This window comes from Pimephales promelas, chromosome 25, assembly GCF_988280905.1.
Source record: "Pimephales promelas chromosome 25, fPimPro1.hap1.1, whole genome shotgun sequence".
Taxonomy (NCBI): Eukaryota; Metazoa; Chordata; class Actinopteri; order Cypriniformes; family Leuciscidae; genus Pimephales; species Pimephales promelas.
The window spans coordinates 25,855,610-25,876,162 of record NC_142793.1 but is presented as its reverse complement, the minus strand read 5'-3'; the positions used below and the strand labels follow the sequence as shown (position 1 = coordinate 25,876,162).

General features: G+C 36.0%; 2 protein-coding genes across 13 annotated transcripts; one reads left to right on the top strand and one right to left on the bottom strand.

Annotated features, from left to right (window-relative positions):
• Positions 1-894: 894 nt before the first annotated feature.
• Positions 895-13,468, bottom strand: thoc5 (THO complex 5). 12 transcript variants are annotated; one of them, XM_039662336.2, is made up of 22 exons: positions 13,341-13,468; positions 12,599-12,704; positions 12,455-12,505; positions 12,268-12,330; positions 10,724-10,867; positions 10,532-10,645; positions 10,357-10,454; positions 9,432-9,578; positions 9,238-9,352; positions 7,886-8,018; positions 7,734-7,811; positions 7,544-7,587; positions 7,363-7,462; positions 5,544-5,652; positions 5,357-5,458; positions 4,604-4,700; positions 4,319-4,430; positions 3,874-3,977; positions 3,680-3,767; positions 1,844-1,959; positions 1,569-1,762; positions 895-1,115 (listed from the first exon to the last, which is right to left on the bottom strand). In XM_039662336.2, the coding sequence occupies exons 2-22, from the start codon at positions 12,692-12,694 to the stop codon at positions 1,052-1,054; spliced, it is 2,169 nt and encodes a 722-aa protein (XP_039518270.2). In that variant the 5' UTR covers positions 12,695-12,704; positions 13,341-13,468; the 3' UTR covers positions 895-1,051. The 12 variants fall into 12 exon arrangements, with proteins under 12 accessions (XP_039518270.2, XP_039518271.2, XP_039518272.2 ...); XM_039662337.2 differs by having other exon boundaries at positions 12,599-12,696; positions 13,341-13,457; XM_039662338.2 differs by having other exon boundaries at positions 13,313-13,448.
• Positions 13,469-13,802: 334 nt separating this feature from the next.
• LOC120471981 (insulin-like growth factor-binding protein 3 receptor) lies at positions 13,803-19,418 on the top strand. Its single transcript, XM_039661925.2, has 7 exons — positions 13,803-13,941; positions 15,090-15,273; positions 15,350-15,584; positions 17,306-17,432; positions 17,510-17,663; positions 18,789-18,920; positions 19,035-19,418. The coding sequence occupies exons 2-7, from the start codon at positions 15,115-15,117 to the stop codon at positions 19,053-19,055; spliced, it is 828 nt and encodes a 275-aa protein (XP_039517859.2). The 5' UTR covers positions 13,803-13,941; positions 15,090-15,114; the 3' UTR covers positions 19,056-19,418.
• The last annotated feature ends 1,135 nt before the right edge of the window (positions 19,419-20,553 follow it).

Here is a 20,553-nt window from a genome sequence, read left to right as displayed (position 1 = left end):
AATAAGAGTCACTATAAATTATTTTTAAGCGAAATGAAAAAACATCACTTCTTTAGGTCATGCATATGTAAAACAGTTTTAAAAAACAAAACAAAAATAATGCATATATATATATATATATATATATATATATATATATATATATATATATATACATGTGTGTGCGTGTGTATATTATCTATCTATATAATTTTTATTTTGCTTTTTTAATCGTTTTACGTACATTATACATGCATCTACTTTTCATAGTACCATCCCAGAAGTTTTTTTTCACGTTAATAATGTATTAGAGACTGTTTATGATATAGATCTATGAATATTTTAGTGATATATATATATATATATATATAAATAACTCAAATATGTTTGTTTTTGTGTCTATAGATATTTCTATCTACATAACTATAATATATCTGAAGAGTTCAGATGCAAAAGCCTCTAAATGCCATTGGAAATTTTCTTCTAAAATGACAATTTTTATCAAGCTTGTATATTTAAATTCCGTAATTTCACTTAAATGACAATTAATAGGTAATCTTCATTGCCATTAAAGTGAAATTACTGAACTTAAATATACAAGCTTGATAAAAAATTATCATTTTAGAAGAAAATTTCAAATGGCATTTAGAGGCTTTTGCATCTGAACTCTTCATATATACTGTAGTGTATATACAAAGAGTTTAAGATGCCTGTTATAGAAATGAACATAAAATAGAGGTGTTTTGTTTCTTTTCATTTTTCAGTCATGTTTCCAAACTATTTATGCAGGAAGAGATGTATACATGTCATTGAATGTAATTTGTTATACTTCTCAGCACTTTTGGTTGGTTTGTCTGTATTTTGATTCCACACTCCACCCAAATATTTAATCAAAGAGCCAAGAAAACACAGACATTCTTATCAAAATCAATGTTTTATTTTCTAATTCACATTATATGAGCAAAACGAGAAACGCATATGAAAAGAACAGGTGAACGGTAGCGAGACTGAGAGAGGGTTTCAGCCTCTCCTAACAACACTAAAACAGTCTCGCTCGTCCTGAGATCCGAACTCAGCGGTGACTGAAGAAACCCTGCGGATGATTGTACTTGAAGGGCTTCAGGCGACTCGGACCCCTGAGAGAAACACAGGTTTCACATGAGCTCAAGTTTTTAGGAATTCTTCACTAATATTCAAGAAATTCTTTCTAAACACACATAAGCTGTTTCCATTCCAAAAAGTGAATTTAATTTGTGCGCAAAGATGGAATATAGCATAAATACGTCAAATGATTCAATCATTGATTCAATAACGTGTGCAAATGATTCATATGTTGCACATCTTGGTGCGATAGAAATAGAAATGGGATGGAAACCGCTGTTGCTGTTGGAATGTGCACAATTCATCAGTGTATGTTATATGAATGAGAAAAAATGCTTTGCAATATAAAGTTTCTGCAATAATGCAAGTTATTCGACCCTCGAAAATGTCACATTGTGGAAATAAAACAGGTTTCGACTGACTTTCCAAAAAAAAATGTTTTGTAAACACAAAGGAGAAGCGTATTTCCAGGAGGCCTCGAGTGTTACCTGGCAGTGCGCAAGCACATCTTCTCTCGAGGAAACTCTTTCGGCCCCTCTGAGCCGTCACACACTTGACTCTCCGTCTCCAGATACACATCCAGACACACACACAGACGCTGGATCTGATTGGTCAGGAGCTGGAGGCCCGGGCGCGGCCCCTGCAACTCGGACCGGAACACGTTCACCTCACTCTCGATCGCCTGCACACGACAACAAAATCAATCAGAGAATAGTTTCAGCCGTGAACATCTTCTGAACAGATCCGTCCAATCCGCTCTTACCCGCAGGTTATCGTCAGAGCGGCCGCTGCGTTCTCCCTTCCAGAGCAGAGAGAGCGAGAAGAGGGGCGCCACCTCTGGGTAACGGGGGTTCAGCACCACGGCGGCCGACACACGTGCTGATCCACAACCACACAAGCAGAGCGGTGTCAATAACATGATTAAATCTCTGAAAATGTACACGTTTATAGTATTTATAAATATTTTGAATAAGCTTTTATTTTTATATTTTCAGGTTACATTTTAGTAATTTTGTTAGAGCTTTTGCCATTTTTTTTGTTTCTATTTAGCTTTAATTGATTTAAGTTTGAGTAATTTTAATACTTAAAATAAGTACGTAGTATTGTAAGTTTAGTTCTGTGTTTGGTATCATTGATAACCTGTTATATTTTATGTTAATATTTTGAATTAGATTATATTCAATTAATATTTTAGTTCTTTTAGGTTATAGTTTGTTATTTTAGTACTTAAGTAAAATTTTTAATTATTTTTTTCCCCTACATTTCTCATTAGTTGATGTTTATTTTTTTAAAGTAATGAAGTAATGATTTTGATTTTAGTTAATGATAACAAACCTGCAATGCAACATTTCTCTTTTTTATTTAAATTTTTCCGTCAAATATTCATATTTTATTTCAGCTTTATTTCAATGAACAAAAAATATTTGCAATAGATTTAGTTAACAAAGACACCACAGCTCTGAAAGATGTTCAAGACTTTGGTTTGAGATGCTTAGTAACAAGTAAATGAGATATAACTAGGGCTGCACGATTAATCGCAATAAGACCAAACGCGATATTTTGCGGCTGACCGGTAGTAAATGCTACTCCATTTGAACGCCAGAGGGCGCTATCACACAGACACGATAAATAAGCCCCGCCGCAAAAGTACAATAACGCAGAAACTACGTTATAAGTGACTCAACTCACAGTGCTTTCAGATGGAGCAGGGTATACAAAGCCGTGCATCAATGACGAGCTGCGCGTAAAAGATAATCGCAGCCTTTGCGATTTCAAAAATCGCGATAAGCCATCTCGATTTAAAGGAGTAATTCACTTTAAAAAAAGTTTTGCTGATAATTTACTCGCCCCCGTGTCATCCAAGATGTCCATGTCTTTCTTTCTTCAGTGGAAAAGAAATTAAGGTTTTTGATGAAAACATTCCAGGATTTTCTCCATATAATGGACTTCAATGGGAACCAAACGGTTCAAGGTCATTTTCAGTGCGGCTTTAAACAAAATAAACAAATCTTTTTTTGAGTCATTTGGCAATGAACCAAATGACTCGAAAAAAGAGTTGTTCTTTTTGATGAACGTGTTCGAACAGGAGAGTCAGGAACGTGCGTCACAGAACAGAGCAAAACAAGCATTTGAGCTTATAAAACGTAAACATTTGTATTTATTTATTACATGAGCGATCGTTTCGCTTGATAAGACCCTTATTCATCGTCTGGAATCGTTTAAAGCCCTTTGAAGTTGCTCTGAAACTCTCATTTGGACCTTGAACCGTTTGGTCCCCATTGAAGTCCATTATATGGAGAAAATCCATCAAAAACCTTCATTTCTTTTCGACTGAAGAAAGAAAGACATGGACATCTTGGATGACACGGGGGCGAGTAAATTATCAGCAAAATTTTTTTTAAAAGTGAACTACTCCTTTAAGTGCGATTACATGTAAATTGCAATTAATCGCGCAGCCCTAGATATAACTGAATTCACATTTACCTGCCACCCCAAACGTCACATAAAATCTGCGTTTGCCTAGTTAACATGTCCGTCAGGTGATTTTTGGAACGCAAACCGGACATGTAGATAGTAAAAAGTCTGACACAAGTCCCACCTGTTCCTCTCTCCACAACTGCCATGAAGAACAGATCCGTCTCATGCACCAGACCGGCCTTCACCACGTGCTGTACGAAGCCCAGCTCCTGTTGGACAAGAGACACTGAACATCACCAAACTTGCACTGAGCTCGCTCATGCGCTCACTGTGAGATGCTAAACATCCTGTGTTTCCAGTTAGGGAGAAACATACGGTGAATTCCTGGTGGCTCATCATGGTCCAGCGTGTGAGACCGGAAATCACTTTAGTGGGAAACAGATGCTGGCATTCGCTGGAGACCGGGATGATGCTGTGCTCTGGGACACCACAAACACATTGCATTAAAATTGAACGTACTAAAACGGATCAAACACATGGTTCAATTATCAGATTTACTGACTTTATATACACTGCTCAAAAAAATAAAGGGAACACTAAAATAACACATCATAGATCTGAATGAATGAAATAATCTTATTAAATACTTTCTTTTTAAGTGTTAAGTGTTGTTTAAGTGTTCCCTTTATTTTTTTGAGCAGTATATATTTTTTTCAATTTTTATTGACTATTGATTTTATTCATATTTCTAAACAAACAACGACCAGTAAACGCATCTGGACACAAGACCAATAATACAGTGAAAATCTTGCTGTCGTACCCAGCGAGCTGAACTGTTTGTGTAAGGACAGGCGAGCCTGTAGTCTTCCTCGCAGTAGTTTTATGGTCCTCTCCATGTGACTGGCGCTCAGAGCACTTCCTCTCAGCCCCGACTGAAACACACACACTTTATTACACTACAATATAGTTTTAGACAACATCGACATGGTCCCAGACTCAAGACTCGTTTACTAACACAACATAAAAATGGTTTAACAACACCACCAAAGAAAATTTAATGCAAAATATCATTAAAAAATATGTAAAGCCACAGACACACACACACCTGTGCACCATCGGACGAGAACTGCAGGCCGCCCAGTTTCTGCACCCAAACGTATGGATGTCCGAGATCTGATACATAATCTGAAAACGTAGTGATTCTGCACAGAAAATCAATTTCATTTTATGTCACTATTACTTTTCAACAGAAAGCATTAACGGACATCATGGAGATGGAAAAAATAATGGAACAATCTCCCAAAGGCTCTAAAACTCACTTTTGACCTGAAGGATTTTTCTAGTAATATAAGGAAAGTGCTATTGAACAACCAGTTGTGCCAGCATAGATAATTATGTATGTAAATATGACTTTTTAGTGAGGTTTTATTGACAGTTGAAATAGAGAATGGATGAATGAAGTTGTTTTTGAGTGACTAATTATAACATTTTATATTGTATATTTTGTATTGTAATTCACCTGCTCGGGGACTGCAGATGGAAACTAGCTTAAGCTAAATCTGGTGCAAGCATCTTTAATTAATTTTTTTTGCACATTGTCCCTGTTGAAATAAATAAATGAAATGAAATAAATTAAATGAAAAAAAAAATATTAGGAGAGAGGGAAAAATTCAATTACAATGCGTTTGCGTTCTGCATTTCCTAGAGAAACAGTTTCTTGTGGGATTTTTGCAAGCTAACAAAATTTCCCATCTCATACAGTATATCATCCACCACCATGACCCTTTGTCGGGGTCCGTACAACTCAAACTGGTGATAATAAGATGAATATACATTGAAGTGGAGACGTTGGTCTTACCCGACTTTATCAAACTGGTAGCGGTTGGAAGGGTTGGGCGTCTCTTTGCCGTGATCAGACGTATAAAGACAGTCCAGCAAACTCTCCGGGTTCAGAAGCTCCCTGTGACACACACGTAACCGCTGTTAGACAACACACAACTCCAGAAAACACCTGACCGTTCACGTTATGGTGCTGTCGTACGGACCCGGCGCTGACGGCTCCAGACAGATCCATCGAGGTGGAAGCTTTGCTCTTCACAGTCACAATGTTGAGATTCATGAGATAATAGAAAAACAGATGCAGGACACTGCCGTCTGGACAGAGAGAGAGAGAGGGGATTACTAAATAATTATAACTAAAAGTAGCTAAAACTACTCATGGGGACAATGCATTTAATTATATAAAAATATATTACAAACCAACGAAGCTGTATATATATGGTGCAGAAAATCACAATGTGATTTCAAATATACAAAACTATTTCAATTAGAGATGATAATTTACTCACCCCCGTGTCATCCAAGATGTCCATGTCTTTCTTTCTTCAGTCGAAAAGAAATGAAGGTTTTTGATGAAAACATTCCAGGATTTTCTCCATATAATGGACTTCAATGGGGTCCAAACGGTTCAAAGGTCCAAATGAGAGTTTCAGTGCAGCTTCAAATGTCTTTAAACGACACCAGACGATGAATAAGGGTCTTATCAAGCGAAACGATCGCTCATTTAATAAATAAATAACAAAGTTTCAGTTTTATAAGCACAAATGCTCGCCTTGCTCTGTTCTGTGATGCGGGTTCGTGACTCTCCTGTTCGAACTCGTTCATCAAAATTAACGAATATTTTTTTTCGAGTCCTGGATAAGACCCTTATTCATCGTCTGGTGTCGTTTAAAGCCCATTTGGACCCCATTGAAGTCCATTATATGGAGAAAAATCCTGGAATGTTTTCATCAAAAACCTTCATTTCTTTTCGACTGAAGAAAGAAAGACATGGACATCTTGGATGACACGGGGGTGAGTAAATTATCAGCAAAAGGTTTTTTTTAAAAAGTTAACTAATCCTTTAAGGTGACAGCAAATAAATATATATAATATGACATAATATACACTACCATTCCAAAGTTTGGGACCAGTTTTTTTTTTTTTTAATTAAATATATTTACTTTTATTCAGCAAGTATGCATTAAATTGACCAAAAGTGATAATAGCGAGGTTTATAATGTTACAAAATATTTATATTTTAAATAAACGCTTTACACTTTTGAACTTTCCATTCATTAAAGCATTCTGAAAAGAAAAATCTATCCGTTTCCACAAAAATATGAAGCAGCACGACTGTTTTCAACATATCAGAAAGCAAATCCTCATATTAGAGTGATTTGTGAAGGATCATGTGACACTGAAGACTGAAGTAATGATGCTGAAAATACAGCTTTTATCACAGGAATAAATGTCATTTTACCACATATTCACATAGAAAAGTTATTTTAAATAGTAATATTATTTCATAATTGTATACAGTTTTCACTGTATTTTTCAGCAAATAAGTGCAGCCTTGGTGAGCAGAAGAGACTTTTATCAAAAACTTCAAAAGATCTTTCTGACCCCACATTTTTGAACGTTATGTGCCTTAAAGGCACACCGTGTAGATTTTGTCCAAAAGATGTGACGCGCTACGAGATATTTTAAATGATTCCTCGGGTCGATAAGAGTCAAGAAAACGCGTGAGAAAACCAGACAAGAGTCTCTCTCGGTCAGGCTTTCACTTAAAATAGGATAAGAATGAGCATCAAACAGAATTAACCCGGCGCGCGCAGCTCTTAAAGGGGCCACGCCTTACTCACGACAGTACTCTAGGGGTCGCTGTTTGACAAAAACAGAATTCCTACATAGTGTACCTTTAAAGAATGGAAAACAACAATAAACACGTTGATTCGAAGAACACTACTGAGAGTGATGATGTAAATTAATTCAATCAGTTGTTCAATATGGTGCAGCAGTGCACTGTGGGTCAGTCTCACGCACCTTTACACTTGAGGTCCACGCAGAGCGAGAGAGGGTGGCGTCTCAGCATCTCTTTACGCTTGTCATCCAGTTGAGCTCCTACAGTCGCCCGCCGGCGCTTCTGAACAGAGAGAGACAACATTAGCACACAAACACACAATTACAAGATAATGAAGCAGAGAGGATAAAACCAGATTCTGACCGTGTTCTGTTGCTCCTCCTCGGCGTCCGAATCACTTTCGTCATCTGAGACAGAAACAGGACATGAAAAATAATGCTGATCATCACACACACAAATCAAAGACGCGCAGAGTAACGCAAGCAGACAAATAAACATTCAAACGTTCTCACTGTACCTCAAATTAGCATAAAGTGACCGTTACAACAGGTACCTTGCGAGTCCTCCGGGGGTCTGGACAGAGCTTTGGCCTCATCCACGTCTCCACTGATGCTCACAGACAGATGTTTGTCTGAAACACATGATCTCGTGAACACATGATTCATCAGAAACACGAGGTCTTGCAGGAGCCGCTGAGAATCTTACCGCAGGCCTGTCCGTACGCCCCGACCTGGACCAACAGCACATACAGAGGCGGCGGCAGGTGACGGGCGACCTCGGCCTGCTTCTGCATGTGCTCGAACGGCATCTTCAGATACTCCTGCACTGGGACAGACGCCTGTGAGAGAGAGCGAGAGAGGTGAAACAGAACAATATGCAATGTGACCAGAGGAACTTTTTCATAGTTACTACACAACCATTGGCGGACGTACCTGAAACACTGGACATCAACCACACGCCATACGCTAATACCCTTTCATATACTGTATTTCTATGTGTAACAGTTCAACCTAATAACGTACTAGACAGTAGGGCTGGGTATTGACACAAATTTCACAATTCGATTTCGATTATTTTGGATATCAGTTACAATAAATGGCAATTTTTCTCAAGGGAATCAAATCTCTGAACTAATGCTGTAAACTATGGGAGTCTAGTTGGGCTTCATTAGCCTAATATGAAGGTAATAATGAACTATACAAACACTTAAATTACACTTATTTATTTTTATAAGAAGAAAATTATATGAAATATAAACATTTAAATGGTGGCCATCATAAAAACTTGCCAGATTTATTCAAATATGCATTACGAACATTAAGATTATAATGCATATGTAATATGGTGTATATATTTAGCAAAATGCTCCTCTCTAGAGTTATTTTTTCTAGCTGACTAACGAGTTTATGTGGGTTTTCTGAGGTAAATATGACGATACATTGATTACAAGCTGTTTAACTGACGTCTTTCCACGGTTGAAACGCTGATTGAGCGAATCAATGTGACATGATATGGATTTGGATAAGTTGTGCTCTATCTTTAACACACTTTCAGATGCTCATTCATGTTTATTTGGCGCTGTGACTGGTATTATTAAGCCGGAAGAGAGATCAGCGCTGCTGCTTCTCTTGAGCTGTATTTATGTTTTTGACTTTCTAAAGAAAATGGACGTAATTCGAAAATTGAGACTTTGTTTCATATCAATAGTAACAAAGGACAAAGATTATTGCGTTTTTTGGATGCACGCAGCCGCGATACATTCATTCAAATGAAACAGGATGACTAATCGATTCTTGAGATTTAAGAATCGACATCGGTTCATAAAAATGAGAATCGATTAATATCGAGAAATCGATATTTATTACCCAGCCCCAGTAGACAGATCATCAACCAATGAACAGGAGAACGTGAGCACTGTGTTTAGGCTCTGGCGTTCTCAGAAGGTCACGACGACAACTTCACGTCTGAGTTCCTACTGGCGGTGCGAATGCAAACGGGAAAATGTCCCCATTAGTTTTCTTTAAATATATATTACACACGTCAGACTACGGCTTCACCTGCATGATGTTCTGCAGTCCAGGTTGTAGGCTGCTCAGATATTCCCTCTTCTGCTCAATGGCCTTCTGAATCTTCTCCTTACTGGTCAGAGACGTCTTATACTGCTCCGCCAACCTGCGTTATGGATGTTTAATGATGTTGTTGAAGATTTAGAGGTATTTGAGGGCAGTGGAGCATCGCTGATGAGCGTTACCTCTTCCTCTGCTCTAGTTCCCAGTCCAGGCGTGCGAGCGTGAGCTGGTGCTGATCGTCGCGTGTGACGTGAGGGCGTGAGATCTCAGCCGGAGCCTCCTGGAAGAACTCCTCCTCACTCACCAGCTCGATCTCCTCATGCTGAGACCTGGAACGCAGAGACGTTAAAGGGAGACTTCACCTCTGGAATTGTGAATGTGTATTTAAAATGGGTCATTTATGTAGAAGAAATGTGACATTATTTTCGCTTTCTAGACTGAGAAAAGACAGAAAATGTATTTGTGGCTTATGTGGATGAAAGACAACAACTCCCAGAATGCACCCTAGGAGGCCACGCCTACCGGTAACAGAGCGCAGTCGTTAAACAACAAGTCTAGGCTACTAGTGATGAGTCTGCCCGAAAATGTGTTTGAATGAATTCAGTTGAACATAACCGGTGTTCTGACAATTCATGCTACCCATCGAGATTTCCTACTTACCGGTTATGCGCATGTGCAGACTTTTATTTTTTTACAAAAGGTACATTTTCCTGTTATAATGTATAATTTACCTTTAAAAAAATGCTTACTACCATATGAATATTTGTACGGTCAGCCAGCTGAAAAGGAATAACTGAAAGTTTCAGTTACTATAAGAAAAGGTGTACTTTGACAAGTCAAAGATGAATATTTTATGATAATTTTTACTTTTCACACCCTTTTTAAAAATAAAAACAGTAGTCTACAGTAGCTACTCATAACTTAGAATTGTATTTCATACGACTTTAATCTGCATTCTGTGATCAATTCAATGTGATCAAAGGCAGCATAAATCGACAGAAGACCGGCACGTAATCGAGTGCATCCACGTATTGTTCCAGTCCTAGAAAAATGTTTATTCACTCTAGACATTTTCAGGCCTGCAAATACATTTTAAAGTTCACTCACTTGAACTCAAGACATTTTCCGATCTCTTTCTGCAGGTGCATGACCTCATAGAGCAGATTCTGCAGCTGCAGGTGAAGGACATCCACTCGCTGCTTCGCCTGCGGACACAGAGGAGTGATGTGGGCTGATCAAGCATTGAATAAAGCAAGCATGCGAGTATCAGATCCGTGTTCACCTCATGTGTCTGGTCTCGGCCTTTCTTCAGTCGCATGTGTGCCAGGCGGTTGAGTTTCTTCAGGGTAATGAAATGAACGCTGCTCTGTCTGCGTCTCTGCTCGATCTCGACACTCTAGGATGCATAAAGCAAACGATCAGTTCCATTTAATTGCATTGTCCGATTCAGACACACGGCATCTGTGAAACTCACTCCGTCTTTCACGCCGCCGGCTTTCAGCTCCTGGATTTCCGCCATGAGTTTGGCCAGAGCGGCACACGTGTCCTTATACAGCATGTAGTCCTGCTGCGGGTCTCTGCCCTCCAGCTCCACCTCCTCATTATACACACGGACCTCCTGAGGGACACACACACACACACAGAGTGACCAGAGAACACACACACACACACAGCCCTGCCTACCAGCTTAACATGATCTGTGAGCCAACAATGAAACTACAAAACCGTGAGATATGAGCCTCCTCACCCGTGCAACAGAAAAGGTGTCGACAGCGGAGCAGGATCCAAAATGGTCAAGCACAGTAACTGAATATTTTAATGTATAACATTAAAATACCAAATATTATTATTATTATTATAACAACTCATTTTATACATTTAAAATGTGTATAATAATAATAGTATCATTGCTAATAATAATAATAATAATAAAACATGTATTATTATACTATAAACTAGGTATGGGCAACGATTAATCGCGATTAATCACATCCAAAATAAAAGTTTGTGTTTACATAATATATGTATGTGCAATGTGTATAATTAATTTGTATATATAAATACCCACACATGCATGTATATATTTAAGAAAAATGTGTTATTAATATATCAAATATTTATATTTATATATAATATTAATTGTGAATAAATATATATAAAATATGGGTGCGATTATTCGTTGCCCATCCCCACTATAAACAAGTATTTTTGTTATAATGACGATAAACTGCATAACTGATAGTTTAGTTTAGTTGTATTAGTTTATATAGCACATTTAATAACGACCAAAGTGCTGCACAAAAGTAAAAACGTAAAACAAATAACAAAATAAAACAAATTATTGTTGATAATTTTGTAAGAATTAATTAAAATTAATATTAGATGTTAAAATATTTCTTTTAATTATTGCTTTTAATAATTTTATATATATATATATATATATATATATATATGAAGAGTTCAGATGCAAAAGCCTCTAAATGCCATTTGAAATTTTCTTCTTTAATGATGATTTTTATCAAGCTTGTATATTTAAGTTCAGTAATTTCACTTAAATAACAATTAATAGGTAATTATCATTGCCATTTAAGTGAAATCACTGAACTTAAATATACAAGCTTGATAAAAATGATCATTCTAGAAGAAAATTTCAAATGGCACTTAGAGGCTTTTGCATCTGAACTCTTCATATATATATATATATATATATATATATATTTATTATGTACATACTTCTTTTGTTATATTAAATATTTCTGCTGACTTGCAATACATATATATCAAGATTATGTCCTCAGAAATATACTGTCAGTTTATTTATGACATTAATATTGTATGTTATTCATTTCATACAGAATAGAAATTTTAATCTCCTGTTTTATTGTTTGCCATTTGTAAAATAAAATGGCCAAATTACAATACTCATTGACATTTGGTGCTCAATAAGTGTTCATTTTGGACCCTGCCGCTGTCAGAGAGAGAGAAGGAGGGGGAGAGAGAGACGGATCTCATAGGAACCTGATGCTTTGCTGTAAACAGCGTCCTCTGTCCAATAAGATGAGGTCCGGCGGGAATCTTGACCTACATACACACGCCACATGAGTCTCACGTCAACATATCAGCTCACTGGAGCTCATCTGAACACAACTCATGAAAGAAAGAAACACATCTGAAGCCTAAATGAGTGGAACGTTCTGGATTGTACCTTCTCCTGCCTCAACCTGACCTTCCTGAACTGTGAACTGACTGCACTCAGCTGCACATGAGAGTTATTGGAGAAAAAGAACGAGTGGAGGGTTAGTGGACGGCTCTGCTGAAATCATCTCGAATGCATTTCACAGACGCTCACCTGATCGCTCTCTCCTCGCCCGCGCTTGGCTTCTGGAGTCCCTCCTTCGCTTCGGATGACCTTCGGCTTCCTCTTCTTCACAGAGTCTGAGGACATGACTGAAAAACTAAAGAGATTAGAATGAGCATGAATCAAATCACAAGCAATGATTTGCTCTAAACAGAAACTACAATCTCGTGGAATAAAAAATATGCTTTCATATATCACTACTACAATATTTCATAATAAAGCCGAGGAAGGGAAAATTAAGAGTTTATTTCTAAATCACTTATTATTTTCACACAGACTATTTTACGTAATTGTTATTTATATCTACTTCATTGTTGTTATTGCTATAAAATAGTTTTCAGTAACTGAAATAAAATAAACAAATAAATTAAAGATAAATAGAACCATTAAACAACTAAAAATAATAAAAACAGACAACAGCACGTAGTAACGTTAAATAAGTAAATCTTTATAAATGTTTATAAATAATACTAAAATGTATTTTTACATCTGGTAAAACATCTGGTTTGATCTGGTAAACACACCTGGTTTAAATATCGTGTATCATACGTTTCTTTATTATGTTTAGAAAATGATATCATGTATTCATGGCTAGTTCAGTAAACTATGCTATCAGGTTAACGTTAGCTTCTTGATGAAGTAACGTTATCAGCAGATCCATTTAAACGCGCGAAATGTATCGTGTTGTGTTTAAATTAGACTCACCGATAACTCTGGAAGCATAAAATCTCACCTTTCAATTGCTTTTATCCAATTTAAGTATGTAAAAACTTAATTATTAAATTGTGTCATTCAAAAAGCAAGAAAACGCAGGCTTGATGCGGGAGGAAACGGGGGACAGTACTTCCGCTGCTGGATTACATAATAAAAGATCTCTATATTAGGCAAAAAGGTCCGAGCGATACATATTTATTCTTCATCAAATGAATGAAACCTAGAAAAAAAAAATCACATTTAATTTAATCGGCCGATTTACATTTAATTCATTTAAATTGTATTAATGCTGACTGTTTTTTTTCTTCTTTTCTCATATTGATTATATTACATAATGCGTTTAATACTATTTTAATTAACTTGAAATACATTATTTAAACTATGTAACACAAAACACAGTGTTATTTTTAATAAGGTAAAATCTAACATGTAAGACTGAGTTGTAATTTCTGCCTCTTCGCCACTAGACTTTTAATTTGGAATTAAAGCTGTCTTGAAGGAAACCGAAACCCACCTGTGAGGAAGTTGCTTGCGTTGACATAAATCAATATTTACAACTACATTTCAACCTGGTCAACGTTCAACGTCCCTACGCGCTAATTAAATGAACGTAATTAAAGGTAAGTGGTCGGTAAACTTTATATGATCAAATTATGATTATACGATTTAGTTCATGTGTCAAATATAGTGTTTATTATAGCCTACTTTATGCAGTTTTTAAGTGTGCTAGTATGTTATCAATAACATACTATTATTGTAATAATTGTGTTTGCCGCATTAAGTACGGTAAGAGCATTTTTCAATGTACAAAGTCAAACATTAAGAACACAGATAAGTATTGGATTACTTAACTCACATGCATACTACATACTAGCCTACATATGCTACAATGTTTAGTATACAACTAGAGCACACTGGGACTGTATCTCATAATGCAAAGCACTCGACTTGGCCTTATATTTACAGTGTTGGTGTAATGAATTACTAATCTAATTACTGTAATTTTTTTAAATTACTTGTCCCTTGAAAAAGTAAATTAATCTATTACTATTTTTCTGTAACTGAATTACATTTACTTAATTAAATACTGAATAGGCTACAACAATTTTATATAACACAATAGTGGATTGAACATCAAAATGCAATGTTAAAACATATGTTTATAATACAGCACTTTGGTCAGTTCAGGAATAATATATGCAATTGTATATTGTTTCTTTGAAATAATTAAAAGAGCAGTGTCATGTCCATCCTTGTATTGTCTTGTTGAGGTTGATATTACTAATAAGTAATCCAATACTTTTTATAATTACCAATACAATACTAATTACTGTACAGTAATCTAATTACACTGTTGATACTAGTAGTGATACTGTTGATTACTAGTAATTAATTACTTTTTTTTTAGTTTAATTACCCAACACTGGTTATAAATAAGCTGGAAGTAATTACAATGAATAAATTGATGTGTTTTTTTAATATATATATATACATATATATATATATTAGGCCTATTATTTAAGTATAATTTATTTCTATTTCAGTTTTTATTTATTTCCCGCTAGTAATTTTAGTGCTTCAATTTAAGCTTATTTCCGTCAATTGCCAAAGCAACATTTCTCCTTTTCATTTAGTTTTCATCTAATGTTTCTATTTTATACGTATATTATTTTATATTTTATATAAAGACAGCATTCAGTAAGTAGTAAGTTAGCTTTCCATTCTGAATACATGCATTAAATGTTTTGCTTGGTTTTAATCCTCACAGGTGGTGTCTTCACTCCCGGTGCATTATGGGTCAGTGGAGGCCTGTGTCTAACCTGAGAGATGGGGTCTCTCGACACCCTCCTGTGGTCGTGTTCTTCCTCAGTCTGCTGATCATCTCCATAACTTTCGTCTGCACTGGACTTTACTCGCAGAATCACGACATCAAGAACCCTGACATCAGCGTGGTGAGTGTGACGATCACTGCTGAAATGTTTGTGTTCTTCTTCACTGACTAACTCACACCATACGCTTGTGTTCTAGGACTGGAACGGGGTTCTGGGTGCTATTGCTGGTTTTCAGTTCTGCACACACGTGAACGACACAGATGCACCGCTGCAGGAAGACTCTCCCCGGATGGTGGAGCATGCAGATACGACAAATATTTCCATGAGCACTTCTCATGTTTCCTTACTGGTGCCGCTGGTGTTTACAGGGGACGTCCCAGATGAGACTGTCATTAGTGCCACAATGCTGGGCAGCCAGCTGGGCATCAAAGGTTTGTCTGTATGAGATTTTAATATAATTTACATAATATTACAGGTTTTATATATATACTGTATATATATATATATATTGTGTGTGTGTGTTATTGTTAGTAATTTTGTTACGTGGTTTTGGCATTTTTATTATATATATGTATGTGTATATATATATAAATATATATATATATAAAAATATCGCACCCCAAAAAAAGGTTTGTGTTTATATAATATATGTGGGTGCACTGTATATAATTATTTTGTATAAATAAATACACACACATGCATGTATATTTAAGAAAAAAATATTAATATAAATTATATATAAATATACATTAAAGTATTTCTTAAATATATACAAGCATGTGTGTGTTTATATATGAAGAGTTCAGATGCAAAAGCCTCTAAATGCCATTTGAAATTTTCTTCTAGAATGATCATTTTTATCAAACTTGTATATTTAAGTTCAGTGATTTCACTTAAATGGCAATGATGATTACCTATTAATTGTTATTTAAGTGAAATTACTGAACTTAAATATACAAGTTTGATAAAAATCATCATTAAAGAAGAAAATTTCAAATGGCATTTAGAGGCTTTTGCATCTGAACTCTTCATATATATATATATATATTTAAATATATATATAATAGTTACAGTGCACCCACATATATAATGTAAACAAACGTTTATTTTGGATGCGATTAATCACGATTAATCATTTGACAGCCCTAATATATATATATATACATATATATACACATTATATATATATATATATATATTAGTGCTGTCAAATCAATGAATCGCATATAACATAAATTTGTAAATAAATGTGTGTGTGTATATATATATATATGCACACACACACACACACATACAGTATATATACTATATATGTAAATATTAACAAACTTTTACGTTAGTTGTGATTTAATAACGATTAATCGTTATCACAACTTAACATAAAAAATTTTAATTAAAATAAACGACTGTGATTTAATTATATATATGTATACAATATATAGTGTGCAGGTGCTTTGTTGTCAGAAAAAACAGGAATCATGGACAACACCAGGTTTATTCTTCCCTATTTATTGGGAATAACTTATTAAAGCCAAAATGATATTTAGCATCCCATTCACTGACAACCAAATAAACATTCACCACTTGCTGACAATTCTAGAATTCCAGGTAAATGCAGGCTATTTTCACCGTATATTAAATACGCGCTTCAAATGATTATTCATATATGTAAATATGCACTTTGGTGTGAGACCCGGGTTCGAATCCACTGTGAGACACCAATGTGTCCCTGATCAAGACACTTAACCCCTAGTTGCTCCAGAGGCGTGCGACCTTCGACATATATAGCAATTCTAAGTCGCTTTGGATAAAAGCATCAGCTAAATGAATAAATGTAAAAGGAATAAAGAGCAATCATTCTCCCGTCCCTATGTTTAGTGTGTATGGCCTACCCAACTCTGAAACTTGGGGATCAGAATTATCCCTGCGATTCCCAGTGGTAAATACAACTTTAGAGGGCATTCATGTCCATTTTAAAGCTAGGAAACTCATATTTATGATAATTCCGATAGCATGTGAAGGCAGCATTAGACTTTCATATGTTTTGTTCTTTAAATGTTGTGACTGTAATATAATATATTAAGACATTTTTTTAACTATTTTTTTTTTATATTGCTTTCTACTAATGCCAACATAACCTTTCGCATCACAGGGGCTGCAGCGAAAGCATCCGTGAACATTTCCCTGCTCCTCCGTACTGATGTTCCCAACAATCAAACTGCTGGACCGCGGAGCTGTCTTCACTTCACTGCCCTGACCCACGTTCTCCCTCACACTCCGTGAGACGCTTATACATATACTCAGCCCCTTCTTGTTGTGAATAAACATCCTGCAAGCTAATTCACTGATCTCTCAGGTCACCTCCAGAATGCCCAGTCGCGGAGGACGTGGATAAGATCGCTTCACCTGTCAGGAGGACGGTTGCTGTAGAATCAAACAAGCGCAATTCCCCGCATTGCTTTGGTCTGGAGTTCAAATCAGATCCACATCTGACGGTCCTGCTCACTAAGGTTGAAAACACAATGCAGTCGTTCAGAAACAGCTAAATATTGGTGGGGGATTCTTTCTGTGTGCAGATTCCACATCAAGTCCAGTCATTTTTATATAGCACTTTAACTATAAACACACTCTGAAAAATGAAGGTTCTTTATTGGCATCGAATCACTTTTAAAAAAAACTTTTGCTGATAATTTACTCACCCCTGTGTCATCCAAGATGTCCATGTTTTTCTTTCATCAGTGAAAAGAAATGAAGGTTTTTGATGGATTTTCTCCATATAATGGACTTCAATGGGGACCAAACGGTTCAAGGTCCAAATGAGAGTTTCAGTGCAGCTTCAAAGGGCTTTAAACGATTCCAGACGATGAATAAGGGTCTGATCAAGCGAAACGATCGGTAATTTAATAAATAAATACAAAAGTTAAAGTTTTATAAGCACAAACGCTCGCCTTGCTCTGTTCTGTGATGAGCGTTCGTGACTCTCCTGTTCGAACTCGTTCATCAAAATTAACGAATCTTTTTTCCCCGAGTCATTTCGTTGAATGAACCAAAAGACTCGAAAAAGGTTTGTTCATTTTGTTCGTGGAATGAACCAAATGCCTTGAAAAAAAAATTGTTCATTTTGATGAACGAGTTCGAACAGGAGACTCCCAGAACAGAGCAAGGTGAGCATTTGAGCTTATAAAACTTAAACTTTTTCTAATATTTTTTTAATAACCAATCGTTTCGCTAGATCAGACTTATATTGGGCAACCAAAAAAAAAAAAAAGTTTTCTTTGGAATTACTGCAAAAAAAACTTTATTTTAGTCCTTTTCCCAATAGTTATTACAATAGCTACTCACCCTGAACCTACCCCTGTAGTTACCTAATATTACCCAGTACTTTATTAGGTAATCTTTACAGCTTTTAAATGGGAAAATAATGTTGTAAAATGAATCCATTATTAAACAAATTCTATTTCAACTGTAATGCAGCTCTACAGAAGACAATAGCAACTACTTCATGAGATCAGTCTGACAATAGTGTCATTATTCAGCTTAATTTAGCTTTAGTTTCAGTTCAATAACTGAATCAATGTGTGTCGTCATATGAGCAGCATCAAGCTTACCTCTCCACTTCTTTACTGTTTGCCCAGGATGAAAAAGCCTTGTGCCGGTATCACCTGTTGCTGGTCAGTGTTGCTCTGCTGGTTGTCTGCATCCTCATGATCCTCTGTGGAAGTTGCTCTTCACGTTCACGTTCTTACCAGAGGAGCGATCTTCAAAAGGTAGTGCCTACCGTAGAGCTCTCTAATCTTTAGTATCAAACTCTCTGATTGGCTTGATTTTTATTGCATGAATTAACATGTTATACATAAAAGTGTTTAAACATGCATTCATAGGAATCACTGTTGAGCCCATGAGGAACATCTGCAGAACATCCACATTTGAGACTGAACCGGCCGTCAGAGCGCATGAAGAAATTAGCGTTTGGGTATTCAGCAGTTTTCCATTGCCAACATGTTGGTCCAAGAAATTGCAACCAGGTTGCTTGCAGTGCCATCCAAACAGATCTGATCTACACGTGACTTTATTTCATGTTATAATAATACAAGTAGAGTTAACAATCACAATCCAAAGAACATAACCTGAGACTTATGAGTATAATATAACGAAAGTTAGACGATCGTAAGCTTTCTTTTGACGCCACATTAATTTAAATGCATTAAATATACATTACTTGTTAATTTTTCTAAAAACAAAATGAATTAAAATATTCCACTGTGTCCTTGTCTGCTTGTGTAAATGGTGTCTGAACATTATTCAGTGGTGGTGCATTCAGTGTTCAGGACTTTTAATTCAAACTGCACACAAAATGCACTTATCGGTTGTGAACACTTCACAAAAACCACTCATTAGTTAGAAATTGGTGAAATGATCTTGAAATGAACACTAATTATTCACAAAGAAAGCAATGCGTGACAGCAAAACATCGTCTGATAGAGTTATATCATAATTTGGCTAAATGTGACATTACGGCCTGGTTCCACAGACACGGCTTAGATTAAAAAAACATATTAAGGGATTAAATACATATTAAGACAAAACAATGGCATTGACATAAGATAAGTCAGTGCAAGTTTCTATCGGCTAAAACCGCTCAAATATGCATTTTAGTCTGGGATTAGCTTAAACCATATCTGTAAATATGATCATAGGCATATTCATGTTAAAAACTGTACCTTTAAATATAATACTAAAAGGTTATAGCCTTTATATACATATCTATGGTTATAGCTATCCATTTTATTTTGTAAATACGAAAAGAAATCACAAAATTACAACACGAAGCATTCTCCAAGCCCCGCCCACATAGACTCATTATCCAATCCAAACATTTAAAGTCCCCGTGAAATCAAAATTGAACCTATTTACTTTGCTAGCGCATATTACTAGTCTTGTGGTGAACAATTAATCCGTGCAAGTGAATATATATTAAAAAAATGTTTTACCTTAGTAATCTTTAATCAAAATCTGAAAAGTTACTTCCGGTCTGGAACGGTTTCTTTTTCTGATGACGTAGGTTTCACAGTTTGGGTGGGGAAACGCTTAACCACTCCCCTCAAACCGTTAGTTTGCTATGAGCGAGAGATGGAGAGGAGGAGCGCTAGAGTAAAACCCTGCCCTCTGTTCAATATTCCGTTTCACTTGGAAATACGTCACAGCACTGGAGAAAAATCGTTTGCAACTTCCGGTTCACGGGGACTTTAAAAGTAAGAGAGCGTTTTCTTATTGGCTAAAAAGCTCTTATTGGCTAAAAAGTGTTAAAACAAAAGCCTTTTTTCTCCTTTCTGCGGTTTACAGAGAGATTCGATCTGTCAGAAACAAGCAGGCGTGATTTCTTATCCATTTATGCGTAAA

Coding starts and splice junctions, on each gene's coding strand:
- thoc5 (XM_039662336.2), bottom strand. CDS start 12,694: ATGTCCTCAGACTCTGTGAAGAAGAGGAAGCCGAAGGTCATCCGAAGC. Junction 7,588..7,733: donor ACCCCCGGAGGACTCGCAAG/GTACCTGTTGTA, acceptor TTTCTGTCTCAG/ATGACGAAAGTGATTCGGAC. Junction 4,431..4,603: donor TCTCGTCCGATGGTGCACAG/GTGTGTGTGTGT, acceptor TGTGTGTTTCAG/TCGGGGCTGAGAGGAAGTGC.
- LOC120471981 (XM_039661925.2), top strand. CDS start 15,115: ATGGGTCAGTGGAGGCCTGTGTCTAACCTGAGAGATGGGGTCTCTCGA. Junction 15,585..17,305: donor CAGCCAGCTGGGCATCAAAG/GTTTGTCTGTAT, acceptor TTCGCATCACAG/GGGCTGCAGCGAAAGCATCC. Junction 17,433..17,509: donor CACGTTCTCCCTCACACTCC/GTGAGACGCTTA, acceptor CTGATCTCTCAG/GTCACCTCCAGAATGCCCAG.